General features: G+C 60.8%; 1 protein-coding gene across 8 annotated transcripts in view; it reads left to right on the top strand.

The window, feature by feature from the left end:
* CASZ1 (castor zinc finger 1) overlaps window positions 1–15,806 on the top strand; it is a 144,222-nt gene that overhangs the window by 103,394 nt on the left and 25,022 nt on the right. For all 8 annotated transcript variants that reach the window (XM_073233178.1, XM_073233181.1, XM_073233180.1 and 5 more), the window contains one exon: window positions 14,021–14,512. In XM_073233178.1, coding sequence (XP_073089279.1) covers window positions 14,021–14,512 — 492 coding nt within the window. The remainder of the gene's footprint in view (window positions 1–14,020; window positions 14,513–15,806) is intronic.

Here is a 15,806-nt window from a genome sequence, read left to right as displayed (position 1 = left end):
CCCAGGTTGGGCTGGACCCTGTGGTGACACTCGGGGCTGTAGCATGGAAAACCTGAAGTGGAGCTTCCGGAGCTGGGGTTGGGGGCCAGGAGGAGGCAGCAGGTGGAAGGGAGGAGAAAGGGGCCTTGCAGGCACAGGATGTGGACAGAGCCCAGACCCACCACCCACCGGACCCCGGCTGGGGGTGGAGGAGCAGCTGCTGCAGGCTGGGAACCAGGGCTCTGCGAGGGTGAGAGGGCCCCATGTGGCGCCCCACGGAGAGCACCCCAGTCTGTGGAGGCTGCTGCATTGCTGCTACACTGCCTGTTAGCCCTGTTGAGCCCGCTGGCCCTGGAGGCACTCTGATACGGAGCAAGAACTCTCGCCAGGAAGCAGCAGACAGGGTCCCTGGGTGACTGGGCCCCAGGGGTCTGTACAAGTCCCAGGCTGGAAGGGCTCCTGCCCTGCCGTGAGCTCTGCACCCTGTGAGGAATGGGGCAGAGGGCTCAGAGCTGTCTGCCCTGGATCTGGGCAACCAGGGCCCCAGGCTGGCCAGGGAGCCACACGGGCCCCTTTGTGGGGAAGCAGGATCCCTGCACTGGCTGTTCCTTGTGCCAGGAGCAGCCAGCCCTCCTTGGTGGGCAGTCCAGCCTGACTCTGCGGTCCCTGCGGGAATCCAGAGAAGCGTTGAGGGCAGGGGGTGTCTACCCCTCCTGGACCTCAACTCCTTGACCCCAAGGAGCAGCAGTGAAGGAGAATGAGGGGAAAGGCACAGGCCAGAGAGAGCCGTGGGGCGAAGCCAGGAGTGGGCTGACTGGGAGCAGGCGGGCAGACGGGCGTCTGTCCTGCCAGGGGCCCAGGCTGGCTATGCAGACAGCCTCTTTTCTATATGGAAATGAAGAATTTAGGCTAATGGAGCTCAACCATCTCTAATTTTGCGATGGCAGGAGGATTTTGATTGAAAGTAATTAAGCAAGCTAGCTGTAAAATTAATTAAAGCAAAAGGGGGGGATTTTTTATTGGATTGGATAGCGATATAGCGTCTGTCAGGCGGGGGACGGATGGGGGTGACCTGAATCCTCTGCCCTCCCCCCTCCCACTCGGGACGTTTATGTCACTTTAATCTCCTTACAGCGGCTGCTGTGCATTTGTTTGAAATAATCAAGGAAATATGGTCAGAAATTGTCAGCTTTCAGATCTAATTTACCTGACGGCCCCTGCACCAGCCAGCGCGGCCCAGGGAGCCAGCGAGCGTGAGCAGGTTGGGGAGCTTGAGTGGGCACAGAGGACACTGGGCTCCCCAGCCCCTCCCAGGGGGAGGGAAGGTGCTGCCCAGCGTGTGGGCACCTCCCTGAAACAGGCCCCCTCCCCCCCACCTGCTGCCTCCCCCTCGGGCTGTAACCAGCTTTGGGTTTAGGACTGTGGGATCAGGGAGGTGACAGTAATTCCTTACTCCAGATGGCTAACAACTGCTAAACCCCTCCACCAGGGCCACAGTTTTAAAAATACTCCTGAATTAGTCCCCTCATGTCCTGTCGCTGGCCTCGGCAGGGGATTGTGGAGATTGGCTGTGCGGAGGGTGGGGTGACGGCATCGTCCAGAGCGCCCTCTGCCACCTGCTGCCGTCCCCCCTTCTCTCCCGGGGCTGCTCATCTCGCCTTCTCCCGCTGAGGGCCTCTCTCTCCCAGGCCTTCCTCTACTCCCAGAACGGTGCCGGCCCCCTGTCTCTGTGACAGCTCAGCGCACGGGTTCTGGAGTCCTCAGTCCCTGCAGAAGGAAGGCCTCCCCTCTGCCACCCAGGCTCCCCTATGTGCCCGGCCACTTTCTCACACGGTCATTTCCAGAAGGGCGGCTGGGCTGCAGAGAGCCAAACCCTACTGTTGCTTCCCTTGGAGACAGAGGGACCCCGAATTCCTGGAGGTGCCGGTTCAGAGCCACGGGGCCCCTGCCCAGGTGGGCCAGTGTGGAGCTTGACATCTCCAGCCAGGAGCCCCTGTGGCATTTGGGGCCAGTAAGGCCCTGGAGCCGTTTCCCGTTAGAACACAAGCATGTAGCAGTTTGATCTGCTGGTCACGAGAGTGCCTGAGTCAGGAACTGGGTGTCTGGGTTTGTCTGGTCCTGACGAGTGAGTGGCCTGGGCTTTTCAAAAGTCTCTCAGCCTTTTGGCTCTCAATTCCCTTACGGTTCTAAAGTTCTGTGCAAATCTAGGACAGCCTCTTCCCTGAGAGCTGCCACCCTGGGGAGCTCCTTGCTGTGTCCCTAGGACAGGGGAGACCCTGGGGTTCTAGAAAGAGCAGGTCAGGATGAGCAGTCTGCACCCAGTTTGCCTGCCTGGGAGCAGACCTATTAGTAAGGCCTCTGTCCCCACCTGCCCTCCTTGATGCCAGGCCTTCTGCCAGGCCTCCTCCTGAGCTGTGTGCCTTCCCTGCCCACCCCACACCCCGAGCCTTGGTGCTGGGGGACTCAGTTGGCCTCCTCCAGCAGCAAGCGATTTGAGCTCCTGAGCTGAGCGCCTGGGGGCTTGGGAAGCACCACCTGCGCCCTTGAGCTCCCTGCCTGAGCCTCCCCTCCTGCACCATGAGTCACCCATCTTGAGCAGGGGGTGGGACCCCGCGGAGCTCTGACCAGGACAGGGGCTGGGAAAGCTGCTGGTTCTTCACATCTTCAGGGCAAAGTTGACCATGCCCAAAGCCCAGGAAGCACTGAGGTCCCCAGGGCCCGGCCCTCACCTGGCTGGCTGTGCCTGTGGGGACCTTGGTGAGAGGTAGTGGCATGGCCAGGCGCTCTGGGGGCCCTGCCAGAGCCAGAGGTCCCTGCCTTTTGTGCCCACCAGCTGCCCAGGAGACATGAGGTTAGAGAGAGTCTCTGGCCCCAGCCCAGCATCTCACCTCCATGCGTGGCTCGCAGCTGCTCATGTCAGCCCTGCAGCTGTGATGTAGAGAAACCAGTGCAGGAGCCCGTGCCGGGGACCCGACGGGGCTGCTCGCCCTGAGCCAGAGACTGGTTTCTAGGCTTGATGCTGGCTCAGGCTGCCGATGGCGGGTGCCAAAGCAGAGAGAGGCTACGGCGGAACCAGGATCCCCAGGCAGCCTGGGGAGGTCGGCATGCTGAGGCAGAGGGAGATGGAGAAGGCCAAGAGGAGTGCCCTGCGGGCCATATGGTCACTGAGTTGACTCCTTGCTCTGCCCTGCGGGCAAGAACCTGAGCTGGGGCTGCCGTACTGAAAAACCACTTTGGGGAAGTAACATAAGAAGGAGAGAACTTTGATTCTGCAGTGGCTCTGATTCTCCTTGGAGTGGAAGGACAGGCAGGTTTGGTGGGCAGGTGAGAGACAGACTAGCCATGGGCTCTGGGATTGTACCATCAGAGGACAGACGTGGGAAAGCAGCCCCCCAACGCAGCCCAGCTGGGGCCCAAGGAGCCTAGGAGATGGTGGCCTAATCCAGAGCCAGCCAGCAGCACTGTGGTGCCCACCACCTGGCTGGCTTGAGATAGCACACATGCCCTGTGGCCACCAAGGGTTCCTGCAGTCCCTTCTTCTCTGACCCCCAAGGCTTCAAGGAAAAGGCACTGAGGGCTCTGGCCTCGTCCAGGCGGAGCCCCTCCCCTCCCAGGGCTCCTTTCCAGCTCAGGCTGTCCCTCTAGCCAGGTGTCTGCGCCTCTAGGTGGGACATGGGCAGAGAGAACAGAACAGGCTGATGACTGGCCATGGGCAGGATGACAGGCCTGGCCTGCTTGCCCTGGAGGTCGCTGCCCTTAGACCAGCCCCGCAGGCCCGGCTCCCCGAGAACCTTTGCAAATGAGAATTCCACCAATGGGGTCCACCCTGGCCTTGCTAGCCGGGTGCTTCCTCCCTTTAGGTGGGGCCCAGCATGATTGGGCCAACTGGCTTCCTTGCCCAGACCACCAAGGGGAAGGCCTTTCCCCTGGATCGTTCATTACTCCTGCTTAGTAGGGGCAGTGGCTTCAGGAGAGTCCTCAGGGGTGTGCACCGCACTGCTCCAGCCCCAGGCGCAGGGAGACGTACCTGCCTTACTGGGAGAGAAGCCCAAGGTGGCTGCGGTCCAGCCCCAGGAGTCCTTAACTGCAGGGTCTGGCGATGCCCACAGTGCCAGGATACCTGATGCCTCCCCAGCCAGGTCCGTGCCGGAGTTGGCTGGATGGGACTAAGGCCCTGGGCTCCCGGAAGTGCCTGGGGCCAAGCTGGGCTCTGGCATGGCAAAGCCTCTTGGTGGTTTCCAGCCAGTGTCAGACCTCTCTTCTGCTCTCACCATGCCCACCCTGCTACCCTAATCCCTGTGGGGCTGGTGGCCTGGCACAGACCGTGAATGAGCCTCCCGGACCCCTTATCCCCTGCCTCCAGTCTGGCCTTGGTTTCTTACCCAATAGGCCCGAAGTCTCCCTGGCCCAACCCTGGCCCGTCCTCCGTCCCCCCTGGCTTCACAGTCACATTTTGCTGCCAGCGCAGGGCACTGAAAAACTGCTGGCACTGCCAAAAACCCTGTGTGCGCTATGACTCCCCAAACATCCCTTTATTTTTATTGTTCTGTTAATTACTGTTTAAACTTTAATAAGTCACTTCGTCAGGAGGGGGGACCTGCCGTGAGCTTTTCTGTGCAAACACGGGCCCGGGAGTGACTCGGGTGTAATATAACCCTTTATGCGATGTGGGAATGTTTAGATTGTAACAGAAACTTGTTATTTTAATGACAGTTGGGGGGAGAATCTGAGCACAGAAGAGGAGGTGGGTGGCCACAGCCCTGCTCCCCGTGAGTCCTCACTGAGGGCCGGGACAGCCTAGCCACCCCAAGGGTGCTCCCTGGGGCTGCCGCAGAGGGTGCATGGTGCTGTGGGGCCCTTCCTGGGCTGCCCACGGTCAGGCTCACCCAGAGGGCTGGAGGCGTCCCAAGAGATGCTCTAGGGTGGGAAGGCATTTGGGCCTGGGTAGCATAGGCAGTTGCGGGCCCAAGGAGAAAGTTGGACTTTGGAGGATGGGAGAAGCGGGAAGACCCCCAGGGTTCCCAGCTCCCTGGGCAAAGGCAGGGCCAAGCGAGGCCGGCAGCTCTGCCCCAGCTGCAGCAGCCCCCACGCCGGGGAGGAAGCAGCCCTTCCCTCTCCTGAGGCGGGGACTCTGCCCCCAGCCACTGTGCAGGACAGTGGCAGGCACCACGTGCTGCGTGGCTCTGTGCCAGACGTGTCAGCCCACGTCATCCCTTCCACAACCCTGTTCCACATGAGGACACTGAGGCCCAGGGCGGAGATGTAACTTGCTAAACGCAGCAGGCTTTAGGAAGGAGCCAAGCTTCTGGTGTTGGTTTGTCTTCTCGGAAGCTGCCCAAGTCTAGGGGCTGGAGTGTGGTACCGGAGGGCCGGACGCGTCCCAGAGCGGCAGGGCAGCCAGGGGCTCTAGGCCCACGCCGGGAGCCGGGCTCCTCCCCTCGGCCGGGGCCCTGGGCTCACCCCCCAGCCCCTCCTGCTCCCCATCAGGAGAAGGGGTGACAGGGACAGGAAAGTAAGGGCGGTCTCCAGGTCTGGACACGGACCGCTGTCCTTTCCCGCACAAGGTCTGGTGCATTTCTGTTCTAAGGGGCTCAGGCCCAGGGTAGGGGTGATGGTGGTCGGACTACCCTCTCGCTCCAGTGTCCCTGATCCTTTGCACCCAGAGGCACTCCTGCCCCAGGCCTGCTTGTAGAGTGGGTGGCACCTGGAGAGGAGTGACACCTTTTCCCCTGTCTGCAGGTCTCCTGCAGGGACCTCAGGATGTCTGGGCCCCATTTCTTACTTTGTCTTTACTCTGTCCCTCTGTCCATCCATGCACAGAGCCGAGTGTCTGCTCCGTGTCAGCATGGGGTGCCAGAAAGGAAAGAGCCCTGTGCTTGCCTTCAAGGGACTGCACCTGGTGAGCTAGTGAAGGGGTGTGTGGGGAGGGCACTACCAGTGGGGCCCAGCAGCTGCCCAAGGCCCCGGCGCTCCTGGCTACCTATGGCAGAGACCCTTGCGTCCATCTGGTCTCTCTCCTGCCTCTGTGGACAGCCTCCCGCAAGGGCCCTCCTCCCACCTCCTGTGGGCAGGGCCAGAGGTCCAGCCAGGCTCCCTCATGCTGGAGGCGAGAGCCCCCCAGACGGCAGCAGCGTGGGCCACGAATCGCTGAGGTTTTCCTTTTCCGAGCAGCGCGTTTCCCTAAATTGTCTTTGACTGCGTGCATGGGTAATGAAAGTTTATGCCCTTGTTAGAAGGACAGGCGGCCAGTTCCAGTTAGAACTGGGGCTGTCTCCCTGCCAGCCCCCTCCCCAGCAGGAGAGAGCGTGGGCGCAAGTGTGTGTGCATGCACACCCCCCTCCCTGGTGGATACGGAGGCTGTTAGGGAAAGGGAGAGGGGACAGAAAAAAAGGAAAAAAATTTCCATATTTGTGTAAGTTGCTTTAAAAGCATTTTATCATGTCATAAAAAAGGGAAAGTACTCTCAGAAATTGATCCTCTCCACCAGCCCATTGGACAGAAGGACGTTGCGATGTTAATGGCCATCCTGCTCCAGGGTGGCTTATTAAAAAATTTATACATAAATGCTTAAAATTGCATAAATTATTTAAAAAAACCAACAAAGTAAGCAGTTTGAATTCCCTCTTTTCCTCCCCTCCACTTGGCCCCCCTTCTGCGTCCCCCCTTCTCCAGCCCCTGCGCACGGTCCCCCTGGTCCCGGGGTCCTCAGGGCGTCCCCCCTTGCCTCCACTTGCCACGGCGCCCAGCACCTTCCGCCCTGCCCTCCTCTGGGGTTTCCCTGCCTCACCCACAAATTAACAAAACAGCCAGCCCACCACCAAACACTCACATGCACACGCACTAATAAAAACACCACTAATAATGCCCCAAATCGCAAAATTAAATATTAAGGCCGGAGGAGGCGGATGTGGAGCGGGGCTGCCGCCACCGTAGCCGAACTTGGAGCTGATGAGTGTGTCTCTCGCAGGCGTGGAATGTCACCCACACATCCCGGAGACTGGAGTGGGGAGTTTTATGATGGTTTTTCATTGATTTGTTTCCCCAGCGCAGCTGCCGACCTCTATTGAGGGACAAACATAATCAGCACTGACGCAAATTAGATGGTTATTCGTTTTGAAAATTGACAGAAAAACAATAAAAAAGATGAAATGCTCCCAAATCAATAGATATAATGAAATTCAAATAATCCGAGAGATGAGGTCTCCATGGCAACTGATAATGTGGAAAAGAAAACAATTTAATAAAGGACAGACACACTTTGAAAACAGATTGGGCCCAGGGAGGGGGGCAGGCTGGCGGGCGGAGGGCTGGAGCGAGGGCTGGCGAGTGAAGGATCACTGTCCGTCCCAAGGACACCCGCCATAATTAAGCGAGGCTTTCGGCCCCAGAAAGTGCAGATTCAGGTTTTAATACACAAAATTATTTCAGGAGCAGTGAATCGGAAAGTCGTTTGTAATGACCTTCCTGAGAGGCCCGGGCGCGGGGCATGTTGGAGGCTGGGCGGCCGGGCGGCTGAGTTATGGCATATTTGTGTTTTTATAGTGCGGAGGGGAGGGGCTGGGGGGAGGGGGGAGAAGGTTAAACAGTATTTACAGCTCAGTTGTTTTCAGAGAGGAAAGAGAAATAGAGTTCATGGGGAGACGCAGCGGGCAGGCGGGCGGGTGAGCCGGGGAGGCCTCTGGGGCGAGGTGGGAGAGGTGGGCCTGGCAGGCCTTCCACCCTCACGCTGCGCGCCTTGCCTTGGGACCCACAGAGGATGCCAGGACAGGCCTCTTCGGCTCCAGGCCCTGGTGTGGCCCCGCCAGTGGGCCTTCAGCTCTGACGCCTCTCCGGGAATGGGTGGGAGCCCGTGTCCAAGCTCCAGGCACATCCAGCCACACCTCCAGTGACAACGTGGGCCTCCCTGGCAGCTGCGGAAGGCCCTGGGGGCGCTCACGCGGCCTCGCCGCCCTCAGGTCCTCTGCGTGGCAGCTGGTCCATCCTTTGGATGGTGCCTCCCTTCTCGAGTCCTGGGCGGTGTCTGGGGCATTCCCAGCCGCAGGCACTGCAGGTGACAGCTCGCCCCGGAGGCCTACCACTGGCAGCCTCCCTGCCCCTCTCCTTGGCTCCACCTCCGAGCCACGGGCTCACCTTGGGCACATCAAGGGTAGTGCTGGTCCCTTTGGGTTTGCAGAAGCGGGGGCCACAGGGAGACTCCCAAGCAGAGCCCCCCTCTGCAGCCCTCCACAGCCACTTGCCTGGGCAGGGCACTGAGACCTGGGCGTGGGGCCCCCCGGGGCACCCCTCCCTCAGGCTTTGCCTCCCCTTCGGGCTTCAGGAGCCCTGCTTGTGCCATTACTGTGACCACACACTGCGCTGCCAGCTTCCGGGCCACTCTGTGTATGCACGTGTGAGCATAATACGATTGTACAAATACGGAGACGCCCACGAGTGAGTGTGCGTGCTCATGCACAGTCTGTGTGTACCATGTGTGTGTTTTAAATCTCCCCTGGGTGGTAACTCTTTTTTTCTCCCCTTCCTGTTTGGCTGTGACCTGGGGGAGATTGATAGCCAGCCTGTGCGGTGGATGCTAACAGTTCCCCTGATTTATAGAGTTACTTACGCTAAGTGAGGCCACTTAGACGCGTCTGGATAGTAAACCTTTTAACTGGACTAAAAAATCATAATAAATAAATAAACAAAGGGGGGCAAGTAGGGCCTAGCAGCCAGCACCCCCTGCTTCCCACCGTGGAGCTGTTGGGGACTAGGGGGCCCAGCTGAGCGCCCTGGGGCAGTGGCCACTCCTCCCACCCTTAGAAGCTGGGCAGCGCTCCTGTTCCCAACCAGGGCTGGGACTGGGCCCAAGAGGGAAGGATTCACTTTCCTAGAGGACAGGTCCCGGCTGGGGAAGGACGTCACAGCTGGAGGAGACGGAGAGGCAGCTGTCAGGGAGAGGGGCTGTGAGGGGCAGGGGGAGGAGAGGAGAGGGATGGTGGAGCCGCCTGGGGAGCTTGCGGGGAAGCCAGGGACAGAAGCACGCATCTCTAGGGACCTTCCTTACTCCCCAGACCCACTCCTGCAGCACCTAGACTTCCCATCACCAGGACCTGAAATGGCCTGAACGTCTGCCCCTTGTCTAAACCGAGCAGCTGTGAATGCAGGAGCCAGGACAGTCTGTCTTTCTCACATCGTATCCTCAGGATTCAGCCCAGGGCCTGGCCTATGGGAGCTCAGAGAGGGTGTTGAATGACCATGGGTATAGCACCCCAAAGCTGGGGCTGGTGACCTGTCAAATTCAAGTTCTTAGGGGTGTCAGGTTGGAGGTTCCAGTATTGCCATCCCCCGGTTGGGAGGCTGTGGAGGGGGGATGTGACCTTGGATGTCCGAGCGCTGTGGGAGTCTGGTTCCATCACAGGCTGGATGACTGTGGACAGCCACGAACCTCGCTGGGCTCTGCTTCCTCATCTGGAAATGGGGACAGGTCAGCAGGCACATGAGGATGTTGGGGGATCACGAAGGTGACGCTGTGAAATGCCTGGCACTGTCTCAGCTTGGGGAGGAGCTCAGAAAGTTCCAGCCACCGCCGTGTGGCTCTAGACATCATGGGCCGGGCAGCCATCAGAGTGGCCCAGCAGTGCGCATGGGCCCTGAGCTGCATGGTAGCAAGCAGGTGGGCCCCTGACCACTCCCGGCCCACGGGATGGGCGCTGGGCCCCTGCCTCACCACCACCTGATATACAGCGGGCATTAGGCTGCCCAAAGGGGACACTGCATCCTTAGGAAGAAATATGTCCTCATTTTTCTTAAACACCGTTTCCACTGAGTGAAATGTTTAGAAGGGACGCGCAGGGAGAACTTTATTTCCTACCAGGGAGTTCAGAGCCGCCGGGCAGAGCCCATAAAGCACCGGGAGCCTGGTAGCTGACAGGCCGCCCGGCCCGGAACACATCACTTACGGGTGGGGAGGGGCTGCCAGGCCTGCCCAGCCCAGGGGTACCACCCCCTGCCAAGGCAGGACAAGCGACTCTGAGCCCCAGGTGGTCGGGTGTAGGTGCTGGAGCCTCTCGTCCCCTTGGCCCGTCCAGGCTGCTCAGGGCAGGGGAGGGCCTGGCCCCGACCAGGCAAGCGAGGAGGTGCAGCCACTCCAGCCACCTCAACCTCAGAGCCCAGAGATCAGGGACTCGGGGCCCAGGTGCAGCTACAGGCGCCCCCCTTTCCCCATAACTGGCAGGAGCGCTGGCCTTCCCCAGCCTTTGGAGGGAGTGATGAGATTCCTGCCATAACGGGCCCTTCTCCTGAGGCCCTCCCTTCATTTGATTTCTGAAGCTGGCTGATTTGAATATTTATAAATATCAGTAAATTATTTATTGTAGCAATCTGCTGCACCATTTTACCCATTGCAGTTAACACTTTAGGGGGCTCCGTGTTATGGGAACCAGGAGTGAGGGTGCAGGGAGTCCTGGAGCTGCCTAGAGCCCACCCAAGAGCATTTGTGGGGACCTTGTGGCAGCCGCGGTGCCTTGCTGAGTCCTGGCCTTCGTGAGCTTGGGCTCTGGGGTGTCTTCGTGGCCCCAGGATGTTCCCTCCTCTATCGAACGGGGCAGTGCCAGTGCCTGCCTCACTGGATCATTGTGAGGCCTCCTGAGATAGTGCCCGAGAAGGTGTGTGGACACTCCAGTCCTCACCCTTCCTTCTCTGCACCCTGAGCAGGATCCACTCTGCTTGGAGACGGAGAACTGCCTTCTGGGGACTTGTTGAGTCTGGCGTCCTGGGAGGAAAGGATCAGACCTGGGAGCCGGGGAGGGGCTGTTTGCTGCTGAGCAGGCAGCTTGTGCCCGACCCAGCCCTGCAGCCTCGCCTCTTTCCCCTACCTCTGCTGGGACAGGTGAGGTGCCCTGGGCTTGGATCTCGTGCCCAGGTGTGGCACTGTCCTTGCCTGCTTGTCCCCTACCAGGGCTCAGCTGCTTTTTCCCAGGTCCTTGCTTGCCAGGCCCTGGGCTTGGCACAGACAGGGCCCCTCTCACCTGACAGTCTGCAGCCCTTGCACAGGGAGAAGGCTTGCCCGGAGCCCAGCACTAGCGAGGGGCAGGGCCAGGTCATACCATGGTGCTGTGCCACCTCCCGGGGCTCCCCACCCAGTGCAGCATGCCCGGGGCCAGAAGCTGCAGGCTGGGAGAGCCCCTGCGCTCCCCAGAGTGCAGGTTTGGCTGCTGCTTGCCCCAGGCCAGCCAGCGCACCTCAGCTGCCCCGCCCCTTGCCTCCGAGGGAGCCTGTTCCTGGGCAAGTAGGACGGGCGGGCGTCCACTCACCTTCCCACCCTCCTGCTCAGGCCTGCCTCCTGGGCAGCATTGTTCCCACAGGAAGTGTCCAGTGTAAATAGAGCAGCGGGCAGGCCAGTGGCGGGAAAGAGATGAAAGGGGCAGTGACAGGGCCGGGGACGGATGGCTTCCTCCCATTGAGGCCCGGCCACGGCGTTTATATTTTAGGGAAGAAACTCAGGGGAATGTTTACACGGGCAGGAGCCTGAGGTCAGACCACAAGGCAGGCAGTCTGTAGGTCCCAGGACCCTGGGAGGGGGCGGGGAGAGAGGCCCCATGGGGTGGCCCGAAGGCAGGCAGCCAGGCGACCTGGACCTCCGCTCTTGCACATCCCCTACCCAAAGCCTCAGCCTCCGCCTCCTGCCCTCCACCCGGGCCCACCCCTGGGCCCAGCAGTAGAGTCAGAGGGAGGGCAACATCTGGAAAACAGGTGGGCTGGGGCACAGCAGCAGCTGGAGGGCAGGTGTAGGGGGTGTAGGCGGAGCAAAGGGGCCTGCAGGCTAGGGGTGGGCCCGGGGTGCACAGCTGCCTCGCAGCTGGTGGGGGCCCCTGAGGGACCAAACCAGGCACACGCAGAGATCAGGAGAGGGTGGGCTGGACTGGGTGGGCCCGAGCGCCAGGAGGCTCCAGGATGGGTGGGGGCCCAAGGAAGGGGTGTCACCAGCTGCAAGTGAGCTTGGGAGCTTCTGCTTCCCTCTTCCTTGGGGTAAATATTTATAGGTTCGTTTACTGTCTGCCATACACACTTGGCTGCTTACCGACTGGTGAAAACAGAGCAGGCTGTGCCACTCCCACCCTTCCCTTCCCCACCAGAGCAGGACAAAGGGGGCCAGGGGAGGCCTGCTGCCTGTGGGTCTGCTGGGGAAAACTTGGTGTCAGGAAGCCTGGTAGCTGGCCCAGAGGTTGGGTGGGTTGGTGTGGTCAGGGGCACCTCTCCGAGCTTTGAGAAGGAACCGGTGCTGGTGCTTGGAGACTTGGGTGCGGGGAGCAGAGACTTGGCGATGTGGACAGTATGGGTAGAGTAGGCGTTTGGCCTGGGCAAGGGCAGGGCCTGCCAGAGGACTGGGGGCATCCGAGGGAACCAAGCAGACCCTTCTCTGGTGCTGGCCCAGCTGGGATCAGGTCGTGGGGCGCTCCAGGAGCTGGCTCCTGGCAAGGATCTGAGGCCCACTGGGCCTTGTTTATACCTGGGACAAGCACCATGTGTACGAACCAAATCTACTTGTGGGATAAGGTCCCTGGGCAGACCCAGGTGTGGTCACCCCTGTCCAAGTGCACCTCCCTCCGGGCTCCCAGGAGTGTGGGTGTCTAGGGTACTGATCTTGTAGGTAAAGCCCCTTCTGATCTCGGACCTGGAAGCAGCGCCCTTGCCCTCACTCAGACCCTGACCTACGTGGAACTCAGACACGCCCACTCCTCTGTTGAGGGACATTGAGAGACTTCAGTGGGTCTCCCTGTGTGCAGAGTGAGCTCAGACTGTCTGCTTTGACTACCACCCACCATGGGGTCTGGCACACAGTAGGAGCTCACTAAATGGACAGATGGCCAGGCAGGCAGACACACAAATAGACGGGTGTTTGTGTCTCCCTTGGCCTCTATGGCAGGTTTCAGGCTTGCTGTGTGTGGCTTGCCCACCCAGGCCCCAGGTGCCCCACTCAGCAGCTGAGGGAGGTAGCAGCCTGGTTAGAGGTTCTGGCTACGTCAGGCTGGCATGCTCCAGAATTCAGCATGCAGTGGCAACTTCTGGGCTTTCCAGTGGGGATCCGAGGAATGCTGACTCGCTCCCACTGTGCTTCTCAGAGCTGGGTGCAGGCTAGGCCCTCCAGGGCTGCAGGAGCCGGCCAAGGCAGAAGGTCCTCAGACAGAGACATGTGGCCCTGTGCGGAGCTGAGCCCTTGGAGGGCCCTGCTTAAGGACTGGGGAGAGGGGGAGATGATAGAAGGCAGCCAGAGGAGACGAGAGGGTCTGTGAAGGGGCCAGGAGACCCCTGATGGAGAGGGGAGTGTGAAAGAGCAGAAGCCTTCAGGAGGGCCCCGGGTAGGTGGGAAAAGAGATCTCAGGGCTCTCCAGTGAGCAGAGGCAGGAGTCAGGTGGGCTCAGGGACCAGTCCTGGTGGAGGTGCTGCTGGGGAGGAGGTGCTCAGGTAGGGAGAGGTGCCAGCCGAGTGCAGCTGGGACAGTAGGGCAAGACGCTCGCCCGTTGGCACGGGCTGCCCCTGGCTCTCGGGTATCTCCTCCCTGGCAGGTTGAGCAGTGGAGTTGATTCCAAGTGGAGTCTACCACCATCACTTGCTGGCTTTGCCCCACGCCCACTCCTCAGCCTGACTGCCTCAGGGTCCTTGCATGTCAAAGGACACACTGCCTCTTATCCTGGGGCATGGGTGGTCTGCCTCTCAGAGGAGATAGCTCGGGCCAAGCAAGTATAAGACACTTCCAGGAACCAGGGACTGGGAAGAGCACTGCCTCTCGTGTCAAAAGAATCCTTCTTTCACTCACTTGTTCATTTATGAGATATTTCTGCGCCCGGCTTAGTATCAGGCTCTGAGGACAGAGTGATAGCTGAGCTTGGCTCCCTGGAGCTCACTGCCCGGTGAAGATGCACCGGGCAGTCTCAGGGTAGTGTGACAAAGCTGCAGTTGGGAAGACCTTAGGCTGGGAGCCGGAGCAGAGCAGAGCCTGTGCCGTGGCTGCAGGCGGGTGGCATCCAGGCATGCCTGCCTCTGACCTCCCTCTCCATCCCTGCAGCTGAAGGCGCCCGGTGCACTGACCCGCCTGCAGGCAAGCCTACGATGGCCGCCAAGCGCAAAGGCGGCCTGAAGCTCAATGCCATCTGCGCCAAGCTGAGCCGCCAGGTGGTGGTGGAGAAGGGAGCAGAGGCTGGCTCCCACACTGAGGGCAGCCCGCTGCGGTCCCGGGACAAGGAGCGTGGTGGCGCTGAGCCAGGGGTGGCCCGGGCTCCCCGGAGCGAAGAGGACAAGAGGCGGGCGGTGATCGAGAAGTGGGTGAACGGGGAGTACAGCGAGGAGCCAGGACCCGTGCCCATCTCGGGGCGGCTTGTCCGCGAGGGCCTGGAGCTGCCACCCGAGGGTGTCTACATGGTGCAGCCCCAGGGCTGCAGCGATGAGGAGGACCACAGCCAGGAGCTCTCCAAGGATGGCAGCGTCATCGTGGAGGAGAAGGACTTGGACAGGGTAGCCTCCAAGGACGACAGCAGCCCCCGTGCCAAGCAGGCTTCAGGTGGGTATCTGAGGCCCGCGTGGCGGGGACCCGGTGGGAGGCCCGGTGGGGAAGCAGCAGCATGCGCACAGAGCACGCTGCTTCCCTCGCTCTGCCTCCAGGGACGGCACTGCCCAGACCCAGTGAGGACTCCTGCGGAGGGGTGGGCTGGGCCAAGGGAACCGCCAGAACGGGGCAGGTGGCTGGCAGCACGTGGCTGGGGCCTCAGGTGAGAAGGAAGGAACCTGAGGAGGTGGCTTCCCAGGTGTGCGAACAGGGCTGGGGGCTGCCCACCACGCAGTGGGTCCTCAGGAAGCAAGGGGTGGCTGGGTGGGCAGAGAGATGGAGCCGGGGTGACAACTGTCTGCACACACCTACACGGCGGGGAGCTTGTTGGGAGCAGCGCCAGTGAGGGGCATAAACACCACAAACCACACAAGCGTGTCCGCAAAGGCTGTTGTTTCTCAGGGAGGTTTCTCCAAGAAGCTCTGAGACAGGCCTGTTCTCCCATCCTGTTTCTCCCCAGCGCCCTCACCGCATCTCACAGCCCTCCTTCCCTTTCCCAGGGATGCTAGCTGTCCTAGGCAGGACCTCCTGGGGTGAGGCCAGGCCCACAAGGACGGCCCAAGCCCACCCAGCCTGGGCCCGGCCCTCTGGCTGACCTCCTTCCCCTGAGATGGCTGAGGCCCCGCTTTCCTGGAGTCTCCTCGTCTTCACCACTCAGAGCAGCCCCGAGCTCTTCCGATTCAGGGAGGGAGGGCCTGGGGAGTCAGGTGGAAGGGGGTCCCCACTAGGAGCGGAACCCCGGGTTGGGGGTCTTTCCTCCATCTCCTAGCCTCCCTCCCTGCCTGTGCCTGGTGCCCTGAGCCTCCCCTGCCTGCTCCCCTATCCCCTTCCCCCTGCAGTGAGGGGCACATCGCCTCCCTGTGCGGGGAGCCCTGCGCAGCCACATAATTATGCATATAAGATATAAACAGAGCTGTTTAATTATCCTTCGCCACATCAGTGACAGAGTAATTAACAAACATTGCAAGATCAATGAGGAAAAGTGTGACCTTCAGTTTCCTCTGATAGGAAAAGCCCTTGCCATCCCCAGACACAAGGTGATCACTGTGGGCCTGAGGAGAGGGGAGGGGCAGGCCAAGGGCTGCTGTCCCCTAGGCCCAGGCCCTCCAGGGCCCAGCTCTGCTGGGACTCCAGGCAGGAGTGGGCAGTTGGGGGGTGGGGGCGGGGCTGAACCGCCAGGAGCCTTGTGGCCCCAGACCTTGCGCCTCCAATTCGAGGTCCAGCGGGACTGCAGTCTGACACCTGGGGG

This window comes from Manis javanica, chromosome 4 (assembly GCF_040802235.1).
Source record: "Manis javanica isolate MJ-LG chromosome 4, MJ_LKY, whole genome shotgun sequence".
Classification (NCBI taxonomy): Eukaryota; Metazoa; Chordata; class Mammalia; order Pholidota; family Manidae; genus Manis; species Manis javanica.
This window is presented reverse-complemented; position numbering and strand designations above follow the sequence as displayed.